The 17,418-nt window shown below is 41.8% G+C and overlaps 1 protein-coding gene across 1 annotated transcript; it reads right to left on the reverse strand.

Annotated features, from left to right (window-relative positions):
- Positions 1-2,591: 2,591 nt before the first annotated feature.
- On the reverse strand, positions 2,592-16,849 carry tshz3a (teashirt zinc finger homeobox 3a). Its single transcript, XM_072694982.1, has 2 exons — positions 16,495-16,849; positions 2,592-6,938 (listed from the first exon to the last, which is right to left on the reverse strand). Exons 1-2 carry the CDS (start codon positions 16,532-16,534, stop codon positions 3,862-3,864), a joined length of 3,117 nt encoding a protein of 1,038 aa, XP_072551083.1. The 5' UTR covers positions 16,535-16,849; the 3' UTR covers positions 2,592-3,861.
- Between the last annotated feature and the right edge of the window lie 569 nt (positions 16,850-17,418).

Raw genomic sequence — 17,418 nt, forward strand, 5'->3', positions numbered from 1 at the left:
CCTGCAGTAGTTTAATTTATAAAGGTTTAAAAGTTGCCCAAGAGTTGACTATTCCTTGAAGAGGAGCAAACCTTGCAGAGTTTGAGAGTAACTCAGTCACAGTGGACTCAATCTGGACTCAGTGGGCAGTCAGGCAGTGGGCAGCGCAGCCACCTCCTCTCTGTCCTATGACTCCTCTGGAGCTGTCACACACTGTCATGTCATTTCAACTCTAGCCACAATGTGAACTGACATCTAAGGAGAGGCTGAGCATGGCTTCTAAGAAGCAGGACTGAAATGGAAACTCTGACTATGATTCATTCATTTGATTTCGTCCATAAAAAATGTAAATTCATGCGGCGGTTATGAGCGATGTGGAGGCTTACCTAAACTCACAGGAAAAACAGACCTCCAGCAGGAGGTCGTTTTGTTTTTGTGTTTAGTGGATAGAGGTCAGCTGTGTTTCTGAGTGGGGATGCTTATTAATTCTTATATGTTTTTTTTAATATATTATTTATGTATCATTATTTATTAGATTTCACATGGCCATCTAAACACTGAGTCTTATGGGTTTTAACCTTATTATTATTATTGTTCATTAAATTTGAACAAGAGATTCACTCAATATTACAATAACAAATATGATCAATAATTAAGATACTGTTGGTGTATCCTTAACGTTTTATACAAAATAATGAGAGAAGTTTGACATAGCTATTAGCAGATGTAACACCAGAGTTTAGCAGAACACTGGGGCAGATATAAAATGCATATTTTTTCATTCTACAGAAATAGATATTCTATGCCACTGGCTTCATAACTGTTAATAGAGCGAGCACAGACAAACAAATGAAATATTATTCTATGTAGAATTTGAGTAGAATGTATAAATCAAAAGGTGATGGTCAATAATGAGTGGGCTGGGAGTCACGTACTTTATATTTTGTGTATAAATTGTGCCTAAAATATACATCTAGCATTATTATTAGTAAATGTTTAATGTTATTGGTATTATTATTAAGAATTGGCTTAATAAAAGTTATTTTTGGAAAAATAATTATTAAGCACTGATGTTGGATGAGGGCTCTGAATAATACTAGACTCCATGAGGAGAGCTTTGGAGAGTGATGGAGAACCTGGACTTTCTATATGAATGTTATTAATCTTTATTTATTATTAGTGTTTTACTGAGTGAATAAAAAACCTGAGCCTGAAGCCTGTCTCTCTCTTTATTAGATGTGCTGCTGTATTTTATCTTAGAATGAAATGACAAAAGCAGGTGCTCTAAACACACACACACACACACACACACACACACACACACACATATACTGTTTTTATGTGGGGTTTTTTTTCTAATTCAGTCATTCCTTTCAGCTTCAACTTTTTGATAGACATTTCTGTCAGGATTCTTGTTCAAACTTGTCTGATCAGAGTGAAGCTTATCACGCTGTCAAAGCCAGCTCTCTTCTCATTAGTTGGAGCCCCTGTCGTCAACGTACGCTCTCAAATTGGATTGACATCCAAACTCCTCAAATATACAAAGCAATTTAGATGATATTCATTAGAGCGGTGACACAGGCTGATGGGACTCTGACAGAGAGCACTTCTCTCTCGTTCCCACACAGTCATTTGATCATAACTGAAGCATTACTAGAACCAATGGATTAACTTTAATACCACGGCAACAACGGAAAAGAAAAGACTAAGGTTTGAGCAAAAGCCTTCAGAAAAGCTTCAAACTATAGATGTTGAAGTATTTCTCTAAGCCTAATTCATGGTGAAATACTGTTGAAAATATATATTAAACATAATGGTTATATAATAATAATAATAACTCCCACCAATTTAATACTTTTATGGGAATATTTCAAATCATTATTGCAATTATTAAAAGCATAATAATAATGTTTTGAAAAAGTTTGTTATAAAAAAAATTCTTTTTTAAAATAAATGAATAAACTAAATATTTTATTATATTTTTTTTTATTCATTCATTTTTTAAAAAAAAGAATAAATAAATTGAACATATTTTATAATAAACAATTTATTATACAATATTTTATATATGTGTATTTATAGGGATAATTCATTATAAATCATTACAAAAATAAATGAATAAACAAAATATTTTATAATAAATTATCCCTATAAATACACATATATGATTGTTCGTAATTATTATGATACAGTGAGTCGTATTTATTTAAGTTGACCTCACATATACACATCCTTACCCGACATTATGTATGTCATGATGTACATTGATTTATTAATGTGTTATTTGCTAGTATGGACCATGCACTGTTTAGGTGTTATAGGAAGGTGAACTGACTGGGTGGTCTGGGTGGCTTCGAGGAAGAAGTGTGGAAGGCCGAGCCCCCCATAGTTGAGGTGAGTTTGGAGAAGAAGGTTGCGATCTGTTGGTCACAAATGTGAGGAGGAGGAGGAGTTCAGGGCATGATTGCTCTCCCAAAATGTAGTTGTCATGTTATAACTCTATTCAGAATCAGCAGAAACCAAATACTTTTCATTTTGCAATTAAAGTTTATTCAAACTGAACATTTTGTACACTTTACAATATAGAAATAAACATCATGCTATGTTCTTTTAGTGGATTTACATTCAGCAAAATTCAGATCAAATAAAATTGTTAAAACATCACTGAACCAAAATTCAGAAACTGAAATGTAGATACAGATAAACACCAGTGAAATGATGTGCAATAAGCTTACAACAGCCACCAACAACAGACAGATGTTTTCTGCTGTGTGACAAAACAGTATGCGAATACTTTAGGCCAGTGGTCTCCAACCCTGCTCCTGAAGAGATATCTACTCACAGACTTTGGATCCAACCCTAATCCACCCCATCTGATCCAGCTAATTACTGCTTTTAGAAGTCCTTGATTGGCTTGTGGGAAGGTACACTATCTGGACAAAAGTATTGGGACACCTGCTTATTCATTGTTTCTTCTGAAATCTAGAGCAATTAAAAGAGTTTTATCCTGATTTTGTTGGAGTAACTTTCTCTGCTGTCCAGGAAATAGATTTCTAATAGATTATATAGCATTTTGGATGAGCATTTCTGTGAGGATTTGATTGCATTCAGCAACAAGAGCGTTAGTGAGGTCAGGGTGCCAGACGATCACCACCCCAACTCATCCCAAAAGTACTGGATGGAGCACCAACCATCATTCCAGAAAACACTGGAATTCCACTGCTCCACAGCTCAATGCTGGGGGGGCTTTATACCCCTCTAGCCCACACTTGGCATTAGGCATGGCGCCAACATTCGTGTGTTGGCACCATGCAGCTGTGTCAGCAGTCTGTAAAACTTAGTAGCTGAATGCATTCATTGAAAAGGGTGTCCACAAATATTTGGACATATCGTGTAGCTCTCCAGAAGACCACTGCTTTAGGCCCATGATTATCAAACTTTGCAGCCTTGCAGCCTTCCGCTGTATTAATTTGAGGGCTGCAAAAAGTTTGTAGAATTCTATGCAGTAAGAACCCCAGATAAATGACATGGATTGAACAACTGGCAAAATCTCAAATAAATAAACAAAGATAATTAAAAAAAAATTAATGACAGCAGCTCTGTACATAATTCTACAGCGGTTGTTCATACAAATATACATCCTTTCGACTTGCTTGAACTCCCACATCCCCAAACAAGCAGAGGTCACGCCAACTAAAGAATATTATACAGATGTTTCCTTCCATTTCATACAATTTTCTTCAAAGCAGAATTGAATGTCAAATAAATCTTGTAGGATGGGTCACATCATTTTTTACATTATGATAACATGCCCTTATGTGTTTGTATGTAGGTTCTTTATCAAATTACAACATACAACCTATATAAATGTCAGTTACACCATCACACTGGGTACAGCTGCTCTGGAGCTCTGGCAGGAGAGAGCGGAGGCATGGCAAGCTTTTGGGATAAGTCCTTTGAATGCCTTGGAATCTTCTTGTTGATATTCTCACAAGAAAACCTTGCCAAGTCCCTCATCCTAAAGCCGAGATGTGACTCAAGGTGACAGAGGTATGTTGAACGAGTCTGGATTTGTATGGCACATTCGCTGCAGAAGAAAACTGGCTGCCCAGAGTCAACGTTTTTCAGAAACTTGGTCCTACCTGTCCGTCTTAGCTGATATTTCACATTGGCTAGCCAGTGGCTGATGGTTGTCATGGAAAGACCTGTAACGCGGGAGATGACAGTCCTTTCTTGGGGGCTCAAGTCTGATATGACGTACTTCCCATCAGCTGTCTGCCTGAGGCAGGATGTGAACTGGGCCTGCAGAATCAGCAAGTGTTGGGGATTCCAATGTGACTGCCTGCCCTTGCGTTTGTGCACCATGGATGCATCATCTCCTTCATCTGGGGTGTGTGCACCTTCTATCTCAGACCGCTCTGCTTTGTGAGATGGAGCCAGGGGCTTCAAGGCATGAGTCTCTGACAAGTTCCGTAACATATCTGATATGTCTGAGAGGGCATTCTCATGAACTGGGCTGACTGGGGTGCGCATTATATCAGTTAAATCTGTCCGGGTCATACCAGGCAAAGACGAGTTCAGCACTTTCCCTGGGAGAGTAGCAGTTGTCACACACTGCCTTGCTTTGCCTTTGGATAAATCGATCGGTTGGTCTTTGTCGATTTGTTGAAAATCTGGGTTTAATGGTTCCAGCTTTGAGGTTGGCATTGGAGGTGCCGCCACCGCTGCCCTTTCTGCCATGGTGTTACTCATCTTAAGAAGCATGCTCATAGGGTCCTGGACTGGTTTCACAGGTTTGGCCGCTTTACCTAGGTGAAGATTCATTACAGACTGAAGGGCATTTAGAGGACTAACGAAAGGTTGCTTTGGCTCTGGGTGGCTTGTTATAACAGCACCATCATCGCACAGTGATAAAGAAATGGAGGGGGGTTGTGAACTTCTCCCATCTGTGTGATTCTCAGGGTCAGCAACCTTGCTGTCAGCAATATTACCTAGCATTTCATGACTCTGAACTGCTGGGGAACTGGATGAGGAGGATTTCATACCAGTACTTCTAGAAGGGGAGGCTACAAACTGCCTCTGTAGAGAAACGTGCTCGACAGTGTTTTTCTTCTGTTCCTCAACAACCCTTTCTGTTACCTTCTTCACCAACTCCTCCATTGCATGCAGGTTCACTGTGGGTGAAGGAGCTCTCTGTGGGGGGTTTGGAGAGATCATCAGTCGGCTTTTGTCCGATGATTGAACTTCCATACCATGCCCCGGTTGCTTTATAGAGGAAACACGGCCTGAGTTATAGAGACAAGGCCTCACGTTATTCTGTAGCTGATAAGCTGCGTGAATGCTTTGGTAGCCACCCCAGCTTGGTGTACCTTTCTGTGCTTTGTTAATGGCAGACGTAACAGTGTTCTCCAGTGACTTGAGGATATCAAGGTTAACCTTTGGACTCTCTTTCAGATCATCCTCAGTAAGATAATCAAATTTTGAAGATATATTAAATCTTTCGGCCGCATCGCTCTCGATGGCTGGCTCTCCACAAATTTTTTCTTTACAGATCTTCCCTTGAATTTCATCCATCATATTTTTTTGAATGGGGGAAGAGGCAGGAGGTGTGTTTATGATTCCAATTGTTGAAGAGGATGATGCATCCTGGATCTCTGTTTCAGTCTTTTCGTCATTCAGTTTAACTTTATGAGGCATGAGGATTTGTTCTGAAAGGCCTTCGCCTGTTTTTTGAGGAGAGTTGCTGGTTCTGCAAAAATGACCCGTCAGCATCATGTGGGCTGTTAACTGTTGCAAGGATTCATAGGAACTTCCACACTCCATACATCTCAAAATTTGAGATTTCATATGGAAGGCATTGTTCATGTCATTTTGCTCTGTGAGAGTGTCCTTCTTATTAGTATCAAAAAGCTTAGGAACTTCATGTATCTGAACCCCTTTAGATGATATTTTCTTCTCAGTTTCAGTTCTATTTAGGTTTAACTCCACTGGTACTCTTTTTTTGAAAGAGGAGATCATTTTACCACTAATGGATGTACCAGGTTCTTTCAGAGGCACTTTCTGGTAGTGTTTGGTCTTGATCATGTGCACACTGAGATCTTGCAAGGACTCAAAAGAGTGCCCACAGTACATACAGCGTAGGACCTTCTGGGCATCTTCCTTTCCCTCCATTTCCAGTAAAGAACGTTTGCGTGGCTTGGACCAGGTCTTAGCACCTTTTCCAGACTTCTCATGGTTGTCATCTCGATAGTGTCCTGTGTCATTCATGTGAACTGTCAGATCAACCAGTGTATCATAAGATGCACTACAGCTTTTGCAATGGAACTTGCTTGCACCGGTAAAAATGGACCCATAAAGCCTAGCACTTTGCCGGTAGAGCTGAACAGTGCTAAAAAGACTCGGCTCCATTGATGGATGAAATTGTTTTTCAGAAACCTGTTGCAGAGTCTTTGCGACTGCAGACTGGTGCCAGTCAAAGCACCCACCCCCAGGGCTGCTATTGGTGGTGGTGCTGCTGCTGCTGCTGCTGCTGCTACTACTACTGCTTGTCTCAGATGTTTTCTCTGCACATGGCTGAGAAGGATTCAGACTCACGGAAGAGCTATAGGAGTGAGAGAGAAAACTTTTATAGATGGCCTTTATCTGTTCCAGACTATCTGAGCCACACGCTGATTTCTCAGATCCCCCACTGAGACTGTCTTTGATAGCTTCATCCTTACTTTTGACTGACATGCTTTCAAAATTTGAAATGGGTTCATTTGACTTTGGAATGAGTGATTCGTTGCCATTTTCTGAAACCTTAGCAGTAACGGTGCACTGCTCATCCTCTGAATTCTTGAGGAGGAACTCCTTCCTGTGGTAATCATTGTTGTCCGATGGTTTCTCCCTAGATGCTGAATGTTCAACCTCCATGACTTCATCTTGGATGGCCGTCTCTTTCAGATCTTCTGAATCATAGGCTAAAAAAAAAAGAAAAGAAAGAGATCAGGTAAGTCCCCATTTAAAACTGTACAGCTCATATATAAAGTATTTACCACTTGAATGTTTTCCTATCTTATTAGCCAAAATTATTTGTTGAATGGATACCAAAAACATTCCAAGTCACTGGATATCCCCTGGAGTTCAGTTAAATCCGTCATTAAGAAATTAAAGGAATTTGGAGCAACAAGCAAGCCGTCCACACACATACTGAGTAATCGTGCAAGAAAGTGTCTAGTGAAGGAGGCCACCCAGACACCTATGACTACTCTCATGCTGGGATGGCGTGTTCAGGGCCGGCCCAAGTCTTTATGGGGCACTAAGCAGATATTCATTTGGGCCTGGCCTTTATGGACCACCCAAGCAGTCGCAACAGCCAACAGCAGAAATGATTAACCTAGTACAAGTGTGCCAACTATGAAAATAAATGAACATAAGATCTGCTCTTACCTGTGTAATACCATTTCGTTTTATCATTTAATGTTATTTTTAAAATATGTATTTTTTATCATGGCATCTTGGTGCTCTTGGGCGAATCCAGGTGGCATTGGAGCCCTAAGTGGCCGCGTAATTCAAGAATGCCTTGAGCCGGCTCTGGGTGTGTTTGTGGTTCTGTGCTGCATTTGGTGTCCACCAAAAATAGAGTCTGTTGGCCAAAAAGCTCCAATTTGGCCTCATCACACTAATGAACCTTCTTGCCCCGGGAGTTTCCCACACCTTTGGCTGAAGTTGTAGTTGAGATATAATTCGCTATGCTGTTTTTTTTTATAAAGCTTTGACTGGTGAGGAACCCGAGCAACATCTCAGGTACTGAAGCTTTTAATGCCTCTAGAGTAGTCTGGGGTTGATGGCCTCCCTCACTAGTCTTCTTGCCTCTTTCTTGCATGGTTACAGCAGGACAAATCTCCACTTTCTGATCAGGTGGTTTTGTTGTTGGCAGCACGTGTTTGAAATAGAGGTTAAAGATGTTAAAGCTGACTGTCATTAAAAAAAGCATGTTAGAATGTCATTAACAAAAAAGCTCAATCTTTCTTGGGGGTTTAATGAAGGTAACTATCGTAACACACTTTCTGCTAAGCCTCATCTGCATGGCCAACACATTCAGCAACCCTCTTGGTCTTCAGATGATTACAAGGAGTGCTGAAATGCATGCGATTTTCTGTGAAAGGCAGGCAGCTGCTACCACTTAGTCTACATCTCCACTTGTCCACATCCCAGCACACCTGTGCACAACTGAGGAGATGCGAATGGAAAGGAAAAGGTGGACAAATACATTGAGAGGTTAGGAGGGAAGACACAGGATGGCAATGCATAAGCCGCTTGTCACTTCGAATCCCTCCTGACGACTATTCACCTTGGACAGGTGACGTGTGGGCAGAAAGGTGTCTGGCTGAGCACCTCCATGTGACAGATTCAAGGGGACACAGTGGCCCCTCTTGCTGCCAGCTGCCCTCAACTCAGAAGCACCCATCCACCAACCGTCCCCTAGGACTGACGATCCCCCTTCTTGACAGCCTGTCCCCTACTAGTTCGACACTGTCACTCTGACTCTGTAAGTGGGACAAACGCTCCTTTGAAAGCCACACCAAACTTGCCCTTCTCTGTTCCCCTCTATTCGTTCTTGTTTATGCGCCCAGCTGTGGTGAAGTTACTCGCGTCACACTCCTCTGTCTAATGGAAAGTGTTGGATTTGTCAGATATTTCGGTCCTAATGCAAAGGCAATTCAAAAATGCATCAAAGCAGCCACACAATCCCTCTCTCTTTTTCTTGCACTGATTGTACACATGAGATCTAACAGGACAGCAAGTGTTAAAGCACAAATAGCTCTCATTTCAAATGATAATACACAATCTTATGAGGCTGCGCTTCTCTCATTTAGCAGCTCACTAGATGTCAGCCAGGATGCCTGCAGGGCTGGGGGCTTTAAAGGATAACTGGCAGGTGCAGGCCAGTCTTATTCCCCCTCTAGATTTGGATTGTCACTAGGTATCCATTACCTGCCAATCTCCTCTGATCATTCCTGACAGCCTTGATCAAAAAATGTCATTTGAACTGCCTGCTTTGGCATGGATTCCAAGGCAGCTTGTAAAGAGGGTGAACCAGGTGTAAATACAATGACATGATCATTTTCCTGCCCGCTCATATCCCAGACACAATTATGGTGACACACAGAGGGCCCTAAGCAGTAAATTGCTCCGTTCTTGGGCAAATGCACTTGATCCTGCTAACTTTTCCCATTATTTTAAACTGACTGTAGGAAAACTCTCCTATTATAAAAGTACAAGGCAATGTCTATCCAACACAGTACAGACAAGACTGAGATAAACAGGCTGATGATAAAAATGATGATGTTCCATGCGTGGGAAAGTCTCGTACAGAGAAAACGAAAAAATGGGAAAACTGCTGAACCATGCAGTCAAAGCAAGAGTCTGTTAAAATCTTTAAACAAGCTTAGCACAAAACACAACCTCAAATGAATTATAATCCATCTCAAGAGGCAACTACCATAACCAATTATTCTCTCAAGCTTGATTGACAAGCAAGGTAATTTATTTAGTTAATAAAATGTGATGTGTGCTTCGAGCTCTGAAGAAAAGCCAGAGGGGGAATTTACAGGCATCCACCGCTTTTGATTTATCTAACTATTATGTCTGGCTCCATGTGCCAAGTCATTAGCCTCCACACCGCTTCTGAAAGCATCATACTTAAAAGTACACAGGAGAATTTGGTATGGGCTAATTACTTTGTGGCCAATTACAGGGTCTATCCTCTGGAAATTCACAGAAAGATGGATTAGCATGATAAACAAAGCAAGGAGAACACATTTAATTGCAGTCATTAATCCTGCATTGGAGCTCCATCTCACTGACCAGCATACTTTTACTGCTTTACCAATCTCAATACTGTATATGGACAAAATATATTCTTCTATATCTTCTATAACCAACCAGTTACAGAAGCATGAAACATGAAGACCAAACCCAGACAGCTTCTTCCTCCAGACCATTAGTCTACTGAACAGCCAGGATGAAATGTATCATTACATTTTGGGATGTCCTGATCCGATCCAGGCGTATTTTAATGGATCACACTATAATAATTGTAAGAAAATCCGCTACTAATCTAAATAAATCAGTGCAGAATGTCTAGAACTGTTACTAGAAATATAGTGATGGCTGTTTTATTTATGCAAACACAAAGATCAGATCGATATCGACTGATATCAGCATTAACAGACTCAGATCGGGGGCAAAATAAACTGATAAGGACATTCCTAATTACATTACCCATACAACCACATATCTCACTCCAATTAGCACTACTTTTATAACTTTAGGAGATCTCCGTAAATAAGGCCAAATAACCTTAAACCTTAAGGCCATTCCCAGAACTGCTATAGACCTAAAACAAACTACTCAACACTATGAGTGAGCGATATGGTAAAAATATTATATTACAATATTTCAAAACAATTTCACAATACAAAATATTTAGCATGATATTGCAAAGGAATGCAGAGAAAATGCAGTGGCAGCTGATTCTGCAAAACCACTGTTACTGTACAATGACGTAGTTTCAAACATAACTAATTACACTGTCTGTAATGACATGTGCAGTTGGTCAGGGTTCTTTAAGCACTGGTGATATCCACAATACGCTAGCTTGTATCACAATAACAAAATGTATCACAATATCCCAATAAACTATCGCCATACCGCTCGTCACTTGATTATCCACTTTACTCAGGGTTTTCCTTTCCGAAGGCAACACAATGTCCTGTCCCTATCATGATGTATTTCACTCAGAATGAATGATATAGATTCGGAATGGCTTGGAGGATTGTGTGTGCCTGAGGCAGCGCTAATAGAAGCATTTTTCCAAGTAAATTATCAAGTCGGTATGATGCTGATAATTCTTTTGTGTTATCACTGGATGACAGGCAAGTCTGAGTTGCACTCAGTGTACCTGCCTTGGGGTAAACATAAAAAAAAAAAAAAAAATAAATAATGGAATTAACCTTCCTTCTGCTGTTTATCATAATCATAACCATAATGGTATTTAATGCTTTACTGCAGCTTAAATAAAATTACGTTAGAGTAATAAAAAAAAACAATGTGGCAAGTGTCTAAGAGTGACTAAATTGTAATCAAAGTTCATATAAAAAAGAATATTATTTATAGTGAACATAATGTCTCTCTTCTTTCTCCCATCTCAGTGAAGGATACTTCAACCTGACCATTTACAGGAAAATGTACAAAGACAAAGTGTTCTCTCCACTGAAACTGAAACCTGACCCAAAATGCCCTTTCAGGGGACATATCTCTCTAATTATCACTCCGCATGCCTTTGATTTTTGTTTTCCCCTTGACGGTATGTCTGATGTGCCTCAGCTGCCAAGAGTGACTGGCAGCGATTCTGTAGCAAGTCAAAGCCAGCAGCTGCTGAGATGATGGCCTAGCAACAAAGAGTTCCGCAAGATGGATTTCAATCATAATTCCCCTCCAGAGGGAAAAGGTGAGAGGTGGGGAGTGGAAAAATTAACATAAAAACAGAGCAGCCTCTCTCTCCACCTCTCAAGCAGAGCTCTGGCCCCAAGTTATGCTGCCTTAATGAGCTCTTAGCGGCTCGAAATTGAAATTTCACACACTGGCACCCAGGCAGAGAGCTGTACGATCAGCAAGTTAGTTTAGGGTAAGAACACAGGGGTCCCGCAACAGTCCTGCAATGACCGCCCGCTAGACAGCTGGTGTCTAGTAACTAACGGAGAGAAAGCAAGGCCATCCATCATAGAGCACACATCTAAGGCTCTGTCTCTGTGTCTCTGACTCTCAGGTTACAGGCTTACATGGCCCGTCTAAATAATATTCGCTGTGATGAATGGGCCTGCAAGCCTCCTACCTCTCATTAATCTCTTTCTTTGGAGGAGCATCCATCACAGAGCTGTGGGAGAGCAGGGTAGGGTTCATACTGAGGCCAGCCAAGCTTGAGTGATGCATGTCACTCTGAGCTAGGGCAGGAATGCGCAGGCATGAACAAATGCTTATATGTGCATGTGCACACATACGCATACAAGCTTGGTAGTAATCTCTGGAGCAACTGCTCGCGCACACACACACACACACACACACACACACACACACAGTAATCTACACAAGCATATTGAAAACTGCAGACCACAGATTCTGAGAAGCAAAGAGCTTAGCGATGAAGCTATGAATTGCACCATATTGTCTTTTCCCAACTTTTTGAAAGCCCCAGCCCCCTGCTATAAAAAATGGAATATGGGCACCCATGGGATCTTCCAGCTTTGACCGTGACGCAACAAACATCTTTTATTCTACTAGATCATCAAATCCGTTCACTTATTCGTCTTCCTACAACATACAGCGCCTCCTTAAAACGCACATATTTTCCATCCTACCTCAACTCGTACAGAATGCCACAGAACTGCAGCAGTGCTTGTGCTAACTCACTCTGGTCGCACCAACACAGGTAGCCAGAACATACTCGTCAAAGGGTTAAACGATTCAAAATTCTGCCATGAGAACAGCGACAGGCATGTAGTGGTGGCATTACCTTAAATTAGCACACACTTGCGCTCCCAATCTCTCAACCCTCAATTAATCAAGATCTCTCGTCCAACAGGGCTTTAAATCTCTCGGCGGCACAACTATCTTAAAGCTCTCTTCTCATTTTTCACAACTGCTCTGACTTTCTTGAACACTCGACTCTCCCTATAGACCCTCCTCAGTGTCGTCTCCCTCTCTTCATCTTTAATAACCTGCACACTGCCACTCTCTCTCTCCCTCCCTCTCTCTCTCTTTCCAAAATGTCCTGTTGTGTCTCATCGGCACAGTACTTCTTCCTCTCCGTCCTGTGAGAGTCTGGAAAAGCATGTGTGATAGATGACAAGTGTCAGAGTGTCAGAAGTACAGGGTGGAGGCATGATTAACGACTCTGCTGAAAGGGTAATTGACGGTTTGGCGTGGTGCTGATCTTCTCCACCAGGGTTTAGTTTCTGGACCCCTGAGGGCTATACTGACTCACTTTCCCAAAATGGAGCGCACAGAAAAAAAAGCACCTCTCTGGAGAAAGGAGGTGCATTCCTCTTCTCCGTAAAAAGAAGACTGATGTCTCCATTGTCGTTACAGCGAAGAGATGTCAATCTCCATCTGCTGCCACAATGGCGGAACTTTTGCGCAACTGTGCGACATTCAGAAGGCTTAATGTGAGCGCTCAGACAATGAGTTTTGCTTTGCCCCAATACACACAGTGATCAGACAGTTAGATATGGGGACTGATCTATTACAAGATCAATTCCTTCATTACAAGGTCAGTGATTAAAATGGAGGCTACTACTTAAATCCATGTTGCTGTGTTTTCATATACATCACCGCTGTCGTAACAGGATTTTACACCTTTGCAGAATAGGACTCTCTGGAGCAGATAAACATGAGTCTATATGCACCATGCCTAATACCAGGCATGGGCTAGAGTATAGGTATTACGCCCCCCAGCACTGAGCTGTGGGGCAGTGGAACTGTGTTCTCTAGAATTATTGTGGTGCTTCATCCAATACTTTTGGGATGAGTTGGGGAGCTGGGGATGATGAGGTGGGGTGGTGATCATCCAACATCCTAACCTCACTAATGCTCTAGTCATTGAATGCAATCAAATCCTCACAGCAATAATCCAAAAACTAGTAGATAGTCTTCCCAGGACAGTAGGGACAGTTACTCTAACAAAAGGTTAGGCTGGATGAACTGTTTTATAATACTTTTGATTAAGGAAGAAACAATGAATGAGCAGGTGTCCCAATACTTTTGTCCATATAGTGTAGTACTGAAAAGGGTTCTTTGACTCCTAATTTTAAAAGAACTGACCAAACCAGGCCATCTACAAAAGATTTTACATCAATGCAAAGAACTCTTCTACAAGGCAAAGAACCAAAACCGTTCTATAAATAATGGCTAAATATTAATATCATTATAATAACATGTCAGTGTCATCATGCATCCCTGGAAAAGACCAATCCTACATCCAATGCACGTTAACGTAAGGAGATTCTACTCCAGGTAATTTTGAACTCTTTCATTTGGTCCATTAATCATGATGTATGCTCTTTGTTCTGGAGGTCTTTCAGTTTTATAACTGAGCATCTGGAGAGTGTGTGAAAGTACATGGGAGTCTATTCACCTTTCCTCTGCCTGCTGTTAGCTCACGATCAGAGTGCCAGAGTCCTCATGGCAGGGGTTAGGCCTGTGTGATGGAGCTCAAAAGGCATATGTCAATCACTGTGGGACGCCAGATCATTAAGGACGTTCATTACAGATGCAGGGTGAAGCACTGATCCACCACATCACTCAACACTGTAGGAGTATGGTGGGAGAACATCCATTATTTTAGGGCTAAGAATTCAAAGCAGTGTCCCATCCTGCGCCAGTACAAAGAAACAGTGATGCCCTCATGTATGCAAACTACTTTGGCTGGACGCAACCATACAGGGATGTCAACGGTCCTCTATGTGAAAGTTAAAAACTTCAAATCTGGACTTTGAGATGGATTAGCTGAGCTGCAGTGTTAATGAACGGTACTCCAGCAGCGTGGGAGCCGACGACCACTATTACAGGCATGTCTGGTAATGCAGACACGGTGGGTGATTGCAAAAATGGTGGGCCTAGATATCTTCGCTCCCTTTCATCACCTCCATCATGAAAAGCAGTCTCTGCGTCACTCACGCATGACTGATGGCCGCCTGTCCGGATGACCTCCTCCACACCTCAGAGCTGACAGCCTCTGATCTCCCCCACAGAGGCAGAGAGCAAGGCCTGGAATCCAGCCCAAAGCTGACGTGGGAGTTGGATTAGACTTTCTGAGAAGTGTTTTGGTTAGTGTGGCCTGTAAGAGCCTTGTGGTTGTGTCAGATGAACTCACGTTAATCAAGCTTGACTCAATCGGCGCCACCCAAATCAGCGGGCTGGAACAAAGCACAGTTGTTTGGGAACAGATGAATACATGGTGCCTAAAAGAAATTCTTAAAAGATTGACAGCGGAACAGATTGAGGCTGGATCAATCAAGGTTGGTACCAAAGCTCATTTTTCACCTCAAGTTCTAAATTAGGTTAAAGCAATAGTAAAGGCCAGCAGTAGCAGCTAATATCAACTTGATTGCATCATAGCAGCCGAAACCTAATTTGACTTGGTGACAGGGCCCACAGCTTGTCATCTCCAATCATTACAGCTGTCAGGAATCCATCACGTTTACAGCTAATTAGGAGTGTACTAATGAAGCTGGCAAAATGACTTTTCTTTTTACAAGCCTTGGGAAGCCAAGGGGCGAGAGTGTGCACATGTAACAGAGAGAGAGGATAGCCATGCACATACATGCATGCAAGTCTTATAATATATAACATAATGGAAATCCATTATCATGGAGTTAACGGACCAATAGAAAAGCTCTATAATGACCTGGAATCAAATATTCTATTAAAAGTTGTGAAGATTTTGTGAAGATCTCCTGTAAAGTTGGATATTTTACAGGATAATTTTTGAAGGTTTTTGCTATTTCCCTTCATCCTCTAATGGAGAATCATTTGTCCAAAAGCGATGTCCCAAACCCCACGTAAGCGCCAGCAGTACCTTTCGTCCTGGTTTAGGCCTGGTTTTTAGAACTAGGGGTTAAATAATTCAATATTCAAGAGGATATTTCTGGCCCCCCTCTGTTTCACATCCATGAAAATGTGTAGATCCCACTGAAGCATTCTGATGAAATAAAAGCCCCGGCAAGCGTATGGGAAAAGAATGAGAGCACTCACATGGCCTCGCTCTGATTGACCATTAAAGCCTTTGATGGATGAGGCTGTCACGGGGATAACAATTAAATCCAACATGAGACAAAGCTGTTCTGACAGGCCAGTCTAACGGAGCAAGCCATACCCCTCCATTAACCCCCCTCCTCACTACACACACTCACTTACTCATTCACACACACACACAGACACACACACACATACAAATCTACTGTAAAAGCAATTTTCCTTTACCCCAACAGTTCTGTGCTGCTACTTCTACAATAACAGCCCTCTTTATAAACTGCACATGTCCCTGGCCTGTCTGGGCCAATCAGGTGTTCTTGTGAGAGACGTTACAACGTCTGCATTTGACTTTAACGAGGTTATTACGTCTGAATTAGTCTCTACAGCCAAGTGTATGAAGAAAAAGACCAAAACTGAGAGTCCAGCCCCTGTTTTTCTCTCTTTTAGCCTCTTTTAGACTGAAGTCAGACATTTTTCCACAGACTCCATCACAGCATTAGCTACAGTGTTGTAGTAAACAAACCTGGAGCCACAAACTGCAGCTCACACCTGCCTAGGGTTAGGACCTGAATGTACTAATTTAACACACCTTCCATAAAAAACACACATAGTCCACTTTTTACAGCCTGGAAAAGCTGAGGCAGCTAGCACTAACAGCTGGAGCTGGAGCTGCAGCTGCAGCTGGAGCTGAAGCTGGAGCTGACTAAGGTGATGCCTTACCTGCCGCGCGTTTAGGCGCGTGCTGTTTCCTCCTGGTCATGCTAACGGCTAACGGAGGCGGAGAGGCGCGAGATCTCCACACACAATAAGAAGAGACAGGCTCGCTCCCCTTGAACCGCGCCACGTATCTTCTCAGCCACGACTCTCTCGCAGGGCAGGCGCTACATTGGCTGACGCGTTATGGGGAGCAGGTACGCGGCTCACGCGCAGGCTGTCCTTTGTTCAGAGACTGGGTCGGTCCGCCCAGACGTTAAAGCGAACAGCAGGGCAGTCAGTCACGCCTCAGGTTGAACACGTCACTCAAAAGTCTGCAGCCGAGATCTGCCTGGACGTGCAAGTGTGGGACACTCCCACCACCGCCTCGCGCTGCTCCCACAGCAGCACCCTTCAGACCAAACCGCTCAAAACCGGGGGAACAAACAAGGGAGGAGAACAAACGGCTTCGGCTGTTTCGGTAATTACACACTTCTAAGATGACTGAGAGTGTTGCTTGATTTCACAGAAAGCCCAGAGGAAGCACCTTTTCTCCACCATCTCTAGCAGCAGTGGCGTGTTTAGATAGACAGATAAAAAGCTTGTCTGAATTTAGCTGTTAAAATAAAATAATGAAAAAATTAAATAACTAAAATTAACATAATATGTTAAAATGTCATGATGATCAACAGAAATGATCCTAAATAAATTGTTCTTAATTTTGTTACATGACCTCCTGTAAAGTTCATTTTCAGTGGAAGTCAATTGTCATTCTTTTAAAAATCTAATGTGTCCATGAACCTGGACACAACTGCTAGATTACATAAAAGATAGACATCTAAAATTAGATATACAAGGTATATATACAACAATAAGATATATACCTGTGTATGTATATATATATATATATATATATATATATATATATATATATATATATAGGTATATAAC

This window comes from Salminus brasiliensis, chromosome 13, assembly GCF_030463535.1.
Source record: "Salminus brasiliensis chromosome 13, fSalBra1.hap2, whole genome shotgun sequence".
NCBI classification, from domain to species: Eukaryota; Metazoa; Chordata; class Actinopteri; order Characiformes; family Bryconidae; genus Salminus; species Salminus brasiliensis.